The sequence below is a fragment of the Rhineura floridana genome, chromosome 21 (genome assembly GCF_030035675.1).
Source record: "Rhineura floridana isolate rRhiFlo1 chromosome 21, rRhiFlo1.hap2, whole genome shotgun sequence".
Classification (NCBI taxonomy): domain Eukaryota; kingdom Metazoa; phylum Chordata; class Lepidosauria; order Squamata; family Rhineuridae; genus Rhineura; species Rhineura floridana.
Genome location: NC_084500.1, coordinates 7,782,003 through 7,798,396, shown reverse-complemented (window position 1 = coordinate 7,798,396; position 16,394 = coordinate 7,782,003). Strand labels below are relative to the sequence as shown.

The window sequence follows — 16,394 nt, the reverse complement described above, 5'->3', positions numbered from 1 at the left end:
TTTTTAAAAAGTCCTCATGCATGTGAATTAGGTAAGTTCACATTAAAATTCAAACTGAACCAAAGTCTCTCCCATCTCTATTTAAACAAACACAACAAACTGACAGCAGACAAAAACATACTACAGTCTACCTAAAGATGGAAAATCATCATAAAACCTTTTCTTTAAAAAGCAGGCTGGAATAGGTTTCAAAAACCTTGAATTAAGGGGGCCAGTCTCGGTGGGCAAAGACTCTACAGACATGGGGCCACCATTCCTATGCCTTCCTCTACTCCTGATGCATTTTATTTCAATCTTTGAGCCTCTAGATCAGTCTTTTACAACCAGTGTGCCTCTAGATGTTGTTGGACCACAGTTCCCATCTTTCCTGACCATTGGCAATGCTGGCTGAGGCTGATGGGAGTTGTGGTCCAACAACATCTGGAGGCACACTGGTTGGGAAAGGCTGTTCTAGATGTTGCTGATCTACAACCTCCATCAGGAAGCACAGCCAATGGTCAAGGATAATGGGAGTTCCAGTTCAGCAACATCAGCAGGGCTAAAGGTTTCTTCACACCTGTTCTATTTGATACTGTTGTCTGACATCATGATTTTAATGATTATAAAGAGCTCTAAGTTATGCATATGGTGTAGAAGGGTGAAGTAGCCATCTCTAAACAGACATTAATACAGAAAGCCAAGAGATACTGATGTTGTGTCAGTCCTCTAACCACAATACCAACATTTTTGTGTTAAGCACATTCCTAACCAAAGGTAAAATCCTTGACAAATGTGTTAAAGAAAAGAAAAAAGAAGCCATTCTACTTTGCCTACAAATTTAGACCGCGATACCTTTTGACCTGGACCATTACGTGAAATCCATCAGTAAATCATGCATTTTTGATTAACATGATGCTTCAGATTTTCAGTGCTTTAATCTTGTAGCTTTTAACCTCTGTTAACCACTGAAATGGGACCAAAAAAAGTCTGAAATCCAAAAGCAATGAAAAAGAGACACAAATGACCTCATTTAGATTTCTTCTGTGGTTTCTTATGTTTTGGGGGAGGAGGGGAATAACCATGTGGATCATTCCTTAAGGGTCCTTTGACACAAACCTGGGCACCCACGCCTCTACACATCTGCACAGGGATCTTGCGTGTGCCCACCTGTGTAGCAATAGATAAAATAAAATAAAATTAGCCCTCTGGGCACAGAGGTGTCCTTTTCCTTTAAGTGGCAGGAACAAGACCACGTTTGCACCTCACATTTGCAGCACTATGACACCACTTTAAACAGTCATAACTTCCCCCAAAGAATACCGGGAACTGTAAAGGACAATGACAGCAATTTGGAGATGCCTATTCCCCTCACAGGGCTACAAAATTCCCAGAGTGGTTTAACAATCAGTCCCTCTTCCGGGGGAATGCTGGGAACAGTAACTCTGTGAGGGGTACAGGAGTCTCCTAATAACTCTCAGTACATTTCCCAGGATTCTTTGGGGGAAGCCATAACTGTTTCAAGTGGAATCCAAAGTGCTTTAAATGTATAGTGCAGATGGTCCCTTTTTCATAACTTCCAAGGTACGTGTGTATCAAGAGGTGGTGTGATTAAATGTGGTACATTGTGAGCACCCCAAAGTATTACTTTCATGGCAAAAGGTTCTCCCCTAGGACTGCTTCTTGGGGCTATTGGGTTCAGGCACCACAACTCCCTTTTGGAACTGTCTGTCTCAGTAGGAATGGACGAATCTGTCAATTTCAGTTCATTTCAGTTTCTCATTTTTACAATCTTAAATTCAGTTCTCCACATTTCCACAGCTATTTGCATCATTTTCAGTTTTAAAATCCTCTTTAAAATTCATCAGCATTTTAGGGCAAATTTCTAATAAACACATTGCTAATATCCTTTGTTTTGCAAGCAACGTCCTCTAATGTAATGCATTTTCGTATGTTATTTTCACAAATATATGCCTTTTCATGCACATTTCCCCTACGCCCCCATTTTTGCACGTATTATTTGGTTGGAGAACTGCATCGCAGAATTCATAAGAGTGCAAACGTCAAAGGATTGTTGTATTTTGGTCGATGTACTGGTCCGAGAAGTGCAAATTAGGCAGTTTCTCATTAAAATGCCAACAAAACTGAATTTCGCCCCCATCCCTATACCTCATCCACCCAGGTCTTCATATCTCCATTACCATATCAGAAGAAATCACACAGATCCGCTTGCTCCACTGCAATAAACAGAAGGCAGCAACAGTAGGAGAGACAATGGGCCCCTCTGGGGTTTTCAAGCCCAGAATAAAAAGCTAGATTTAGGCATGGCTTTAGAGCTTGATTTTTTTAGGAGATGCTACAGCTTTCACAAGGTCAAAAGCTAAAGCAACTGACAATATTGATGATGGATATTTTATAGTGATGGACAGGAGGAGTGAAACACAAAATGGGATGTTCTGCCACTGATTGAGTGGTGATCTCAACCCAATAATGAAGGGGGGGGAATGCAATTAAAACATTTTAATGCAATAAGAACTCACACTGTGTCGGTAGAAAGGGTCAACTTTTGTAGGGTATTTGTCAAACTGTAAAAAGGATCAAAACACAAACTCATTATGTTGTCTTTTTAAGGGGATGCATGCATTCTTTTGAAGGGTAGATAGGTTGGGAATCTGCCTATGACGGATCTGGCAATCAGCGCAGAGAAGCAAAAAAAAGGGGTGGGTGGGAAATTAAATGGCAGGTGTTGAGAGATGAGAGAGAGCAAGCGACAGTTGTCAGACCAGGAAGACATTAGGAGCAATTTGGACAGCAAAAAGTTCAGGTACAAATGAAATAAAGTGGGACTAGCAACACAATGCTCCAATATATCCCCCTCTCTGAATAGAACAGTTCCTGACCAGCAGGCGTTCTCTCCACCCAACCCCCCATCCCTTCTCCCGTTTTATTTATTTATTGCACTTAGATACCGCCCCATAGCCGAAGCTCTCTGGGCAGTTTACAGTAACTAAAAACATTAAAACAAATATATAAATTTAAAAACACATATTTTAAAAACAATTTAAAACACAATTTAAAAATTTAAAACAATTTAAAATTTTCCATTTCTATTTTTCTTTCCCAACTGTCACTCATTTGGCTGCACTCTTAACCCTTCGGGTTTTTTTTTTTAAAATGTGTGTTTCTGCAAAGTTTGCAGTTCCCCTGATCATGCTGACACTTCCCTTTCTCGGTGAGCCATTATGGGATCCATTTCTGCCAACTCTCACCACCTGAGTTTGCTATTAGAGGAAACAAGGGCTGGGGTATTGAGACCCACACATTTACCCCCCTGGCACCTCAGATTTTATTGAGGTTAACAAAGATGTGATACCAGTGGACTGAGGTTACTTCCACACTAGTCCTTGTTTTTTCTACAACTGCCACCATTTGTTCACTCACCTTTTAGGGAGAATACAGATATCCCTATCAAATTGATGTGTTTCAGTGTATTCTTTGTTGCCTTCTCTTGCCCTCCCCCTGTCCCCGGCCTGATTTCTGGGATTTCATTTTGGCAATAAAATGTAATTGCACCATGAGCCTGTCCAGTGTGGATTAGCAAAGTGGAATAGGTAAGGCTATTTGGATTTACTGTGCCTTTAACCAAAAGCTTCCTGTGTTGCAGTTTCTGGCTGTTCATTGTTTCCTTTTCAGTGCTGTTAGAGCAGAAGTGGCCAACATGTTGCTCTCCAGATGTTGTCGGACTACAACTCCAATAATCCCTGGCCTTTGATCATGGTAGCTGGGGCTAATGGGAGCTCTAGTCCAACAACATATGGAGGGCACCACTGATTACCGATGAGCTGCACTTAACTGCATTTTTGTCACCTTAATTAATGGTTTTGTTTGTTATTTTTCATTTTTAAGTAATGAAATAGTTGTTTTGTTCTAAAACTAAAAGGAAGTCACCAGTTGCAAGTGCACTCCCACCCATGAGAAAGGAAGCCACTAATTGCAAGTGCACGTCCACCCTCAAGGAACGGCAGTTGATGAGTAAGGGGCAATTCATCACTAAGCTGTGCTGAACAGGAAGCTATAAATTACTAATTATTTTAAATTAACACTGGAAAGGATGTTTGCTGAATTGGACCTACCTCTGTGTCAGAAGGGTTTTGGCCATGGGAGAATGGTATTGCTGGATAAGATATTCCTAGTTTTATGCATTTATAAAAGTATTTCTATACTACATATCATACAGGGCAGTGTGCAATGTTTAAAAATAAAAAATACAGATAATTCTAAAGGTGACTGGTTAATAAAAAATAAAAATTAAACAGTTGCGAAGTCCTGTTGGAATAAAAACAAGTCTTCACAAGACACCTGAAAGTCAAAAGCGAGGAAGAATCTCTGCTAGAGTAGGTTCCACAGTGTGCGACTGGTGGTACCAAATGTCTGACTTGTACCTGAGGCCAGTTGGGCCTCTGTAACATGGGGACAACTCTGGATGATCTCAGTGATCGAGCTGGGATGTAAGGGCTCAGGCAGTTCTCGACGTATCCTGGGCCCAAGTTGTTCTGAGCTTTGCAAATCAACACAAGCACCTTGAACCTGGCCTGGTAGCACATGGGAAGCCAGTGCAGGTGTTTTAGCAGAAGGGGCGCATGCTATCAGTTGTCTGCCCCCATCAGCAGTCTCACCGCTGCCTTCTGCACCAGCTAGAGCTCCCGAACAAGGCTCAAGAGCAGTCCCACACTGGGCACATTGCAGCAGTCCCCAAGACTTGATTATTGCAATCTGCTCTACACTGGGCTACTCTTGTGCCTAGTCTGGAAGCTCCACCTGGTGCAAAATGCTGTGGCTAGACTCTTGATGAAGACTACTGCCAGCAATAGCTCCAATGCTTAAAAGTTTCACTGGCCGCCCGTACGTTACTGGGCCAGGTTCTTGCATTAGTTTACAAGGCCCTTAACAACTTGGGCTGAGGATTATCTTAAGGACCACCTGATCCCTTACATCCCAGCCTGATCACTGAGATCTTTGGGGGAGTTTCTAGTGATGCTTCCCCACGGCTCAGTTGCATGGCTTGTAAGAACTAGAAGCTGTGCTTTCAGTGTTGTGAGCCCAAGCCTGTGGAACTCCCTCCCAACGCGATGAGACAGGCACCCTCCTTGCAGAACTTCAGGCACATGGCTACATTTTTCTTGTTCCAGCAGGTATTTTAAGGTAGTGTTTCCTTTTTTTTTGATGGTTTTACTGTTTATTTTATGTACGGCTTGTTTTTATGGGTACTGCTTAGAAATGCAAATGATCAAGTGATATCTGAATGTTTGAAAGGAAATAAATGAATAATCCAGTCTCGAGGGTACCAGTGCATCACTACAGTGGCCGAGCGATCCCAATCCATGTGTGGCCATAGCAAGCAAACTAGATGATGGCCAAAGTATAGTAGAGTTGGAAGGGGCCTATAAGGCTATCAAGTCCAACCCCCTGCTCAGTGCAGGAATCCAGCATAAAGCATCCTCAACAGGTGCCTGTCCAGCTGCTTCTTGAAGGCCCACAGTATTGGAGAGCCCACCGCCTCCCTAGGTCATTGGTTCCATTATCGTACCGCTCGAACAGTTAGGAAGCGCATGAGGCACTCCTAGCCACAGAGGTCTCTTGGGCCTCTAATGATAAAGAAGAACCCATTGCATTTTAATTTCACTCCCAACAAATTTCTAAAAAACAATGCCTCAGCAGAGCTAAAGGGCACGTGTGGAAGGAACCTGTATCAAAAGGGATCCACCTACCAGGTCCTCTGTAAATAACAGGAGCTATTCTATCAATTCCTGGTTTCTGTGCTCATTATCGGGAGATCTAGAAATATGCACGTGTACAATTTAGCCATGAAACACAGGCTGCAACCTCTGATACAGAACCCAGCAATTGCCATGGCACTCGAAAACCCCCAAACTTCCATGTTTATTAATATTTTTTAAAATTATGAAGACTCTGGTTCTTATTGCTGCAAAACAAATTATTTTCATTATATACCATTATATACACTCAAGTATTGCGCTTGGTCACCATCAAAGGCCCTCCTAAAATTTCTAGAATCTATTTTCTCCCTTAGCTCCTACAAGATCCAACTTCCACTTGATATTTCCATGGCGGGAAGAACAGAGTAAAAATCTGTAACCCGTATTGAGAGCTTGTAGATGAAGTTTTGCCTAGTTTGAAAAAACTTGGGCTTTCTAAAAATTAGAACCTCTTAAAATGTTTGGTAAGCACTCCAGATGACTTGCATAAGGTACGCAGACATTCAGAACTGGTTTCAGGATTTAAAAATGGTACACTGAACAATCACCTTAGGAATGTTCTCACAACAGAATGTGACTATGTTAAGTTATTTTATAGTGGGGGGTAATCAAATGGTTCCCCATAGACACAATGAAAGAAGGTGTGTGTGTGTGTGGGGGGGGCAGATGCCCTAGCCATCAAGGCCAATATTCATGGATGTTGGGAGTTATAGTCCAACAACATCTGGGTGGCCACAGGATCGCCATCGTTGTCCTAAAGCCAGCAGAGGTTGGTTTCTATCCATCAACTCTCTGGGTTATGATCTCAGGATGCTCACACTGTGCCACATCTCTGTGTAGAGATGCCAAAAAGCAGAAAGGTAGTATGTTAGAAAGGAGGGTTCTGGCTTAGTTAGTCTATTTGCTAGCTTTCCACCTGCATCATGTTTTCAAAAGCAAGGATAAGAGGCATGCATGGAAGCCTCCCCACTGCATTCTGAAGTGGAACCTTCTGGATGCCCTGTACATTATGCACGTTCTGAATCCTCTCCGTCACAAGGCAGGAGTCATGCTTCCTCCCAGAACCCCTTTCTTTTCCAAACATCTTCACCATTAAATGCATTTGATCATTGTTGTCATTTTGCAAACTCTACTTATCCTCACATTTCTGCTTGGGGTACGCACCATGGGAGGTGCTGGCGTTGGCATGATGGCTGTCGGCGGGATAGCGTGAGGGAAAGGCGTGAAAGTGTGCTGGTGCGTATGTTGGTGCGTGTGCTGGTGCTGGTGTTGGTGCTGGTGGAATTCCGTCCGCAGGTAGGGTGGTGGGCCCAGTGAGGCGCCACGGTCAGCACTCTGGGAAGCCAGAAATCGCGTGTTCAGTTCCTGGCGGAGAAGATCTTGCTCTGAAAACCAAGACAATAACAACACATGCTTTTATCCTTCTCATTCAAACTCTGCTTAGTCCTTCTGTTACATTTTTATTTATTTATTTATTTTATTATCTGATTTATATCCCGCCCTTCCTCCCAGCAGGAGCCCAGGGCGGCAAACAAAAGTGCTAAAAACACATCAAAACACCATAAAAACAGACCTTAAAATACACCAAAACAAAACAACTTTAAAAACATTTTTAAAAAAAGCTTTAAAAACATCTTTTAAAAAGGGTTAAAAAAACATAGTGTTTTTAAAAAAAAAAAAAACATTAAAAAGCAATTCCAACACAGGTGCAGACTGGGATGAGGTCTCTATTTAAAAGGCTTGTTCAAAGAGGAAGGTCTTCAGTAGGTGCTGAAAAGATAACAGAGATGGCGCCTGCCTAATATTCAATGGGAGGGAATTCCACAGGGTAGGTGATGCCACACTAAAGGTCCATTTCCTTTTCACATTATAGGGTGGTATTCAACTAACTCTTTGCACTACCGCTAGAGGCAATAGGCTTTCCCATCTCCTTGCCCTGCGCTATACCCACAGCACCCCCCAGAACTGATTTAGAGGATGCATGGGGGAGAAGAGGGGGAGATTGTCCCATTATACAATGAGAAGTCCTTGAGCTGACAGAAAGTTGCTGTACGGCTACTATATTGAATACAACCCATAGTTTTGCAATGCGCAATGGGTCTCGATCTCTGATCATATAAGGGTGTTTTCCTTTATTTCTGTCCTCAACCCCTGCCAGTTCCCAAACTTCCCACACACACACACAGACAACTCAAAAATGGCGAAGTCTTGATTTTTCATGATTTGTCTGGCTGTTGTAGCAACTGGAATGCGCTGTGCTAGATGCTGTATGATTTTCAAATGTATTTTTATTGCGTCTTTCATTTCTTACATTCTATTTAATTGTAAAACCATTGGAATTCCACAGAATACAATATAAAATGCAATATAAGAAATTAAAGAAACTACAAAAAATACAGGTAAAAATCAACATGGATGTTCAATGTGCTGCACCCACTATTCTTCACAGACAGACCATGGACCACATGAATGAAGTTCATGGACCACTGGTGGTCCACAGATTACAGTTTGGGGAACCCCTGCTCTACATCACATGATTGGTGTGTCTTCCATCAGGGCCAGCCATATGGGTAGAGAACCCTGTAGATTGTTTTTTATTATAAAACACGAAACTACAGAAAGGAAAATACAACTGAATAAAAACTGAAATGAAATATACCTCTGTCCCCACCCTCAAAAAAAAGAGAGGTATAAATTTGGGTCATTGCATTCACTTTCCCTGGGAAGAATAATCATTATTGGTATTGGAGAGTCATAAAGTGTCCTTTTAAATTTTGTATTGTTTGTAAGCATCACGTGGTTGTCGTCGGGGGCTGTGTGGTATTTTTTAAAAACACGCATCAGAGAAGCATTCATGGTACAAAGGCCTCCCAAAATAAAACACTCTGGATTCCTGCACAGAGCAGAGGGGTGGACTTCATGGCCTTATAGGCCCCTTCCAACTCTACTATTCTATGATTCTATGATTGATGCATAGCCTATGGGGGACCATTAATAGTGCTCCCGCAGATGATCTCAGCGGTCAATTTGGGACGGACGGAATAAGACAGTCCTTAAGATATCCTGGGCCTAAGTCATTCACAGCTTTGTACACTAGTACAAGAGCCTTGAGCCGGCCCAGGAGGAGAGGGGAAGCCAGTGCAGATCTCTTAACACCAATAGCATGAGTTGGTGATAGTCTGTTTCCCACTAGCCACAGAATTTAGGAATGATGGGAGCTGTAGTCCAGCAACATCTGGAGAGCCAAGGGGAAAAAAAGAACACCTAGTTTTTCTATTTTAAAAAGGGGAGATCAGCCCTTGCTTCTTTCTCCCAGTGGAATCCAGTACAACCTGAGGTCCCTTTGTAGAAAAAAAACAGCCACAGGATCATAGTATAGTAGAATACTAGAACAGTAGAGCTGGAAAGGGCCTATAAGGCCATCAAGTCCAACCCCCTGCTCAACGCAGAAATCCAAGTGAAAGCATACCCAACAGTATGCAAATGAAATATTTGTTAGAGCAATACAATGGAGGCAATGACCTAGGGAGGTGTCGGGCTCTCAGACACTGGAGGCCTTCAAGAGGCAGCTGGACAGCAACCTATCGGGGATGCTTTAATTTGGATTCCTGTATTGATTCCAACTCCACGATTCTAGGATTCTTAGAACACTGTGCATAGTAGGTGTGGACAGTCTTCCTGTCTGGACGAGTCACAGTGTTTTTTTCCCACTAGATCTATCAGCCAGAATCAGCTGCAAATATCCAAAAGCTCCTTCCAAACAACAGGGGTGTTCGTTTGGTTCTTAAGTGGCTGAAGGAAACCAGCAACATTCCTAGTTCCCAGTACTGGAAATGGTCCTTTCTGCACCACACCCTTTAAGCAGGATCACACTGCTTGAAACAGGCATGGCTTCCCCAAGAGATTCCTGGGAAGTGTAGTCTGCTGCGGGTGCCGAGAGTTGTTAGGAGACCTCCCTCTGCCGCTCACAGATCTACAAATCCAAGGAGCGGTGTAACACTCACTCCCTTTGCCCAGGGAGGCGGGGGCAGGCTGAGGGTGGTGGGGCACTACTCCCTTTGCCCAAACGAACCAGCCTCTGCTGCTGAGGAGGGCTGCTGCCCTCTTCCTCTTCCTCTCCCCTCCCCATGTCGCTCCCACACTCGCAGAACATGCTAAGCCCCGGATGCCAAAGGCACTCGCTATCCCCTGCCCATATATGCGGAGGTTGACAGTCTTACCTGAGTAAGCAGCCCCGGCGGGGTGGCCTGGAACTTGCAACGTCCCCGACGTCAGAGGAGGAGGAGGGGGCAATGCCGTAGGAGGGGCAAACATATTGGGCGGATGGTGGGAGTGGGCGGGAGGTTGGAGGGTGGGCGCAAAGGTGTGGAGCGGGCTATGGTTTGGCAAGGGAAGGGGGAAGGGGGAGGCCGAGGGGTGGTGGGCTATATGCGCAGGCGGGGGCTGAGTCTTGGCGGGAGTGCTGCTCCTGCTGCTGCTGTTTGTGGAAGCACAAAAAGAGGCGGAGGTGACATCTTAGGAAACGGAAGGTGCAAAGGAACAGAAAGCACGACGAAAAACAGAACTGTCTATGTCAATCTACTACCCAGTAGTGCAGTCATCTAGGGTCTCAGGAGGTCTTAGACCCTTTACTTTTTTGGGGAGCAGGGTCCCTATGTCTCCAGCATCCTGTGAGCCAATCAGCATGAAAGGGGAGTGTGTTAGCCACTGGGAAAAGTTTTCCAACATGCTTCTTTCCTGCTGATTGGAGCCAATCAGAGTGAAAGGAGGCAAGTCAGCCACTGAGAAGACTCTTGTCAGTAGCTAACACATGCCTCTTTCATGCTTATTGGCTCTTGGGATGTTGTTGTGGGAGAAGGCATTAACAAGGATCTCATTCTCAACCCAGCAGCAAAAAAAGAGGGAGGGGTGCGTCTGCGACTATCATGAAGGGACTCTGCACTTCTGAACGTGCCACTACGCTGCTGCTGCTCCCATAAATTGCAACTATCTGTCACGAGGGGTTCTATCCAGTGCCAATCTTACTCAGAGCAGACCCACTGAAATTAAAGGGCTAACTGAGGTCCATTGATTTCAATGGGCCTACGCTGAGTAGATGTTGGTCAACTACAATCCATGTTCTCCTGTTCCCAAAGGAAAGAAAGGCCTGATCTGAATCTCGGGGGGTGGCTCCAACATTTGGCTGCCTGCCTTGGGAAGCAGAACTGTAGAACAGATACCAGTCTGACTTCTACCAGCTCAGACTGTTTGTCTATCTAGCCTAATATTGCCTACTCTGACCTCCAGAGTCTCAGGCAGGAAAGGAATCTTGCTGCCTGATCCTTTTTCATCTGGAGATGTTTGAACCCTTTTCAGTGGAGATCCCACTTAAAGCCTTGGACCATCTGCATGCAAACACATGCTCTAACCACACAGCTATAGTCCCTCCCGTGTTCTTAGAATGGGCTGGCAAGGCCAAAAAAATCATCTGATTGGAACACTTTCCAGAATGGAGGAGGGGCAGAATGGTCAATGGGCAACAACACTCTTGATTCTGAAGTTGCTTCTGCTCCCGCGACCTAGGCCACATTCACACCACACATTTAAAGCATTATGATACCAGTTTAAACAGTCATGGCTTCCTCAAAGAATATTGGGAGCTGTAGTTTGTCAAGGGTATTGAGAATTGTTAGAAGAGGACTTCCCAGGAGGATCCCTCCGCCTGTGCTGCCTCTGAGACGGGCTCCCGTCTTGGATGAAACTTTTTCAGTTTTAAATCCAGTCAGAAGGGGTTTTTTTGACTGGGGATAATTTCTTCCGGATAAGGAAGAAACGTGAGATTTCCCACACAGCTTTGTTGTGTTTGTTGGAGACTGGAATTCATTAGAATTGTCTGTGAAAGAAGGTCTTCCAGCAGCTTGGACGGAGCTAGGATTTCTAGCTAGCTCAGCTGAATAAGTGAGCTGTTTTTTTTTCTTCAAAGAAAAACGGATTAACAGGCAAGCATTCTCCTGTCTACGCTCATTATTTTGTTATCTATACAGCTAAAGAGATTTGTCAAAGAACCAGCAATTAAGAAAACCTGGGTGAGTCAAAACCTTCTCTTTTACTCACGGAACTAAGGGGGAAGAAAATAAAATTAGCCTATCTTTTTTTTTATTGCAAAAAGCTGGCATGGAAATCAGCATTATAAAGATTACAACGGATGAGGGGTTTCTGATTGGAAGAGACTTTTGTGTAATATATGTCTGGGACTATTTTTTCTGGTCTACTTTTTTTTTTGACGAATCTGCTCATTCTTTCTGCTACTAGTTATTTGGATGCTGTGAACTAAAGCTGTTTTTGCACTTCTGGGCATATAAGAGATAAGGAAATCTGTGCTGTCTAGAGTGTGACGTCAGTTGGTTTGAAAGATTAACTCCTTTGTAACTGGATAAAGAAATAAACTGCTCTTTGCTTGGGACATTGAAAATTGAAGGAGTTTTGTTCCTTTGTTTTAAGAATGACAATTAAGAAGATCATGGATGTACAAGAATGGACTTTATCATTAGATATGTTTCAGAAAATAATGAATGGGATTAAGTCAATAAAACAAGAACTGAGAAATAATAGACAAGCATTGAGAATTGAATTTGACGAAATGAGACAGGAGCTGAAAGAAATTCAGGATTCTATGAGAAAGAAGAATAAAGATAGATCTGGAAAACCAAAAAAGGATGAAAGAAAAATTAAAGGCAAGGTTCAAACTATGGAGATTGGATTAAATATGGACTTGGAAAAAGATTTGGATTTCCTGGCTGTGATGGATCCTGGAGACAAATATTACGGTTTGGAACTCAGCGCTGTCCCTGAAGGAATTGAGGAAGAGATTGGAGATAAAGATATTATCGGTTCGAAAAAATTCCTGGACTGGAAGGATTTGATGGAACTTGAAATGGAGAAAGTTAACAGAATTAATCCCTGTTTTGTGTCAATGGAAAAACCTTCAAGAGATGTGCTAGTGTATTCTGTAAAAAAGAGGAACAGAGATGCGGCTTTGCAACAATACTTCAGTGATACGTTCGGAATTGATGGCAAGGAAATATCTGTGATAAAGGAAATTCCTATCAGACTCTTATTATATGATTATGACAGCAAGATTATTGGGTGCGTAAAGATGGAAGATGGAAGATGGAACCAACACGGATAATGGAAGAAGAGAGATTTGAAATTACTGGACTTAGTAGACTTGATGAGTTGGATTAATTGACATGTTTATCTAGAAAAAAATCTGATGGACATATATCTCAAGGATTGGAAACTTCTCTTTGACTTTTTGTGGAAAAATAAAATGATATGATGTTAATGAGATTTGATACCAACTAAGATAACCGCTGGAGGAAGGTGATTTTGTAATCTATTAAGAGACAGGCTTGTTATATATTATAGACTTATAGCTGAACTACGACAAATCGGAAGTCATTTTTTTTCTTTTTTATTGTATTAGTTATTGATTTGTGTTTTTTCTTTTTGTATTGTTTTGGTTTTGAAAATTTGAATAAAAATTAATTGAAAAAAAAAAGAATTGTTAGAAGAGACTCCCCATTCCTCTCACAGAGCTACAATTCCCAGAGAGATTTAATAATTAGTCTTTCTTCCCTCTGGGAATCATAGCTCTGTGAGAGCAACAGGGGATCTCTCCTAACAACCTTCAACACCCTTAACAAACTGCAACTCCCAGGATTCCACTTTGATAATATCCTTCACAGGGACGTGGCACTCCCTATCAGTGGCGGCTGGTGCCCACTGGGACTGGTTGGGCGGAAGGCAGGGAGCCCCAACAGTGGTGAGCAAGAGCCAATGACAGGCAGAGCCAAATCATTTCAGAGCCAACACGTTTTGGCCCCATCCGGTGGGCTGGTTGCCAGCAGAAAGGCAGGCATGTGGGCTTGGAGGAACCAAGAAGAAGGTTACCCCATTTGTCCCCATGAGCCCTCCCTCCACTGCTCCAGATGACCTCTGCCTTTTTCAGCACAGGTGACGCTCTGAAGTTGCGCCCCACAAGAGGCCTCACCTCAGACTGTTGAGGCTTAAGCTGCTGCTGTTGTACGCCGACAACTGCTGTGCAAGGCTGCGGGAGGGGGGGCGGGGCTGGGCGGATGGCAGGCTTTGATGGGCTGGCTGTCCGGGAGAAGGCGGCCTCGGAGGGCGCTGCACTTGCGACAGAGGGCCTGAGGAATGTTGAACCTCTTCCGAGACCTGTAGACTCTGGGGGGCTCTGGATGGCAATGGATGAGGCGGTTCCTTTGGCTGGACTGTGGCAGGGCTAGGGGAGTGTGTCCCCGAAGCGGGTTCCAAATGAGGTGGAATCCACGTCTGAGAAACCTGAGGGCAAAGCTCTTTAGGCACAACCGGGTCAAGCCACGGATCTCTACTGCTGTCCTGCCTTTTCTCTTGACTCCGTTCTAGTCCCGATATTTTGGGGACTGCCAATGCCCCGGCATCTTGATCCTCGTTTTCAGCTAGCGTACCACCTCCCAAGTCAGTATCTGGAAAAAAAGGACAGGCACAAAAAAGCATAATGGTTACAGCATGCCAAGTTAGATAAATACAAACTGAAGCCATGGTTTTAACGTGTCTTTAACCAGTCTGCAACTGGCTGTTATGTTGTGGTACAAACTCCAACAGCTCTCTTCCCAAGAGAAACTAAGTTGTTAGCAAGAGAATGCTCACAAACAGTCCTTTTTTTGTGTGAAAGAGAAACTGCAAGTACAGCTTGAGTGAGACAAATGCTCACAATAGCACTCCTGGGGAAAGGAGAAGTCGAGTGGAGGATTATACAGTGGGGTGGAAGGAGGTCCAGGGTAGCAACAGGGAAAATAATGGATTCATTTCACATTTAAAGGCAAATCTCCCTAATTTGCACTTCCTGAAAACAATATGCAAACCGAAATGCAGCCATCCCTATTTATTTATTATATTTGTATACCGCCCCATAGCCGAAGCTCTTTTCAAAATTCCATATGCCTGATCTCTCCCATGTTCCAGATATTTATGTGTCTGATTCTCAAACAGGAATGTCAAACATAACCTCCCATCTTCCAGTCTGGGGCACATGGAGATCCACCTGCCAGGGAACAAGTGCAAGCCTTATGGTTGCATCCAGCTAAGCTTTACCCAGAATAGACCCATTTAAATTAATAGACCCAAGTTAGTCAAGTACCTTATTTCCAATGAATAGGACTAGCATTACATACATCCCTTAAAGTGTGCTCCTGATTGTTCGTTGATGAGCAAGGCTTGCTGTAGGGGCTGATTGCCACCAACAGCAATCCCCCTGTTCCCAATGGGAACGTCATAGCACAGCTGATGCCTGCCCTAAAACAGCTGATCAGCAGTGACAGCAAGCCCACTGAGACTGGCATTGGCAAGCCCCAAAGAGGGGCTTGCTGTCAGCACAAATATTCCCTTGCATTGCTAGCTTGAACTGAAGCTGGTGATGCAAAGGATATTCCTATGCAGGAGCAGATCAACACAAAATGTTTAGAGTGAGTCACCTGAGGTCATTGTGACAGCAGGTGGTTGACAGATGGGAGGACCCACCCACTGGTCAAAATGGCCTTTGTGGGATAGGGGGGGTCAGGATCCAGCTGCTGTTTGGATCCTGTTCCCCACCCCTGAGCTAGTTGGATCAAGAATCCACAGCGGAATGCAGTTTCCTGTGTTAATGTGGGCTGTTAATCTGTACAACGTGTGTTACTATTGTGTAAATATTATTGAGACAAAAGAGCTAGACTTATTTGTCACTTTATTGCTTCTGTGCAGCTGATGTAACTGAATCAGTTGCAAAGTCCATATCCCAGGCTACAAAGATTCCTAAGCATCTTCTACTGAATTGTCAAGGGGAACGATTTCTTTTAATTTTGTCCTAAACTTGTTTTTTTTTTCAGTAAAGAAAATGTATCATTAGTGGGCTCTCTTGTACTTGAGTTTCTTTGCCCCTCATTATATGGAATCCAATATTTGCTTTGAGAATCTAAAGGTCTGCAAAGTACTAATAAACTGGAATGGAACATAATTTCTCAGTTTAAAGCAGGGATCACCAACATGACACCCTTGAAGTTTTATCTTGGCCCCTATGAGGCTCTGACACCCCCCTCCCTTCATCATGAGGTGCTGAGGATGGTTACCTTTCTCTCCCTTGAAAAGACCATAGAGCCAAAGCAGGAAGTTGAATGAGTGACACTCTTTCCCACTTCCTCTTTCACCTCTATGTGTTTTTCAAGGTTCGTATTAATGCTACTGGATCCACAGCATTCAGATCCTTTGGCAAAGTAAAGTGTGTGCATGGGTGCATGTCCTTTTTTGCTGGCTCTTGGGGTGGGGGAAGGATCTGGAGGAATGGAAAAGAAGTGACCAACACATTTGCTCAAAAAAAATATCTAATTGTGCCACTGGGCCTAAAAATACTGAATCCCCCTGCAAAAAATAGGCAGTTGCTCCAAGTCACTGCTAAGACAACTTGTCCTTTCTATCTCAGCTGCAGAGTTGTTGTCCGTGGTCCTGAATTAGACACTGGACTCTGAACTAGCATCTTTGTTCCTATCCAGTGTCTCCGCACCACCTCAATGGTGGAAATCATGATGGATCTGAACAACTGCCTGTAGGTTTCATCATGGCTAA

General features: G+C 43.6%; 1 protein-coding gene across 7 annotated transcripts in view; it reads right to left on the bottom strand.

Moving 5' to 3' along the window:
- AUTS2 (activator of transcription and developmental regulator AUTS2) overlaps positions 1 to 16,394 on the bottom strand; it is a 934,700-nt gene that overhangs the window by 52,603 nt on the left and 865,703 nt on the right. For 4 of the 7 annotated variants that reach the window (XM_061605074.1, XM_061605072.1, XM_061605077.1 and 1 more), the window contains 4 exons: positions 13,786 to 14,260; positions 9,974 to 10,230; positions 6,897 to 7,138; positions 2,517 to 2,561 (listed from right to left, as the gene is read on the bottom strand). In XM_061605074.1, the coding sequence (XP_061461058.1) occupies positions 2,517 to 2,561; positions 6,897 to 7,138; positions 9,974 to 10,230; positions 13,786 to 14,260 (1,019 nt within the window). The remainder of the gene's footprint in view (positions 1 to 2,516; positions 2,562 to 6,896; positions 7,139 to 9,973; positions 10,231 to 13,785; positions 14,261 to 16,394) is intronic. The other 3 variants (XM_061605073.1, XM_061605075.1, XM_061605076.1) reach the window with 3 other exon arrangements.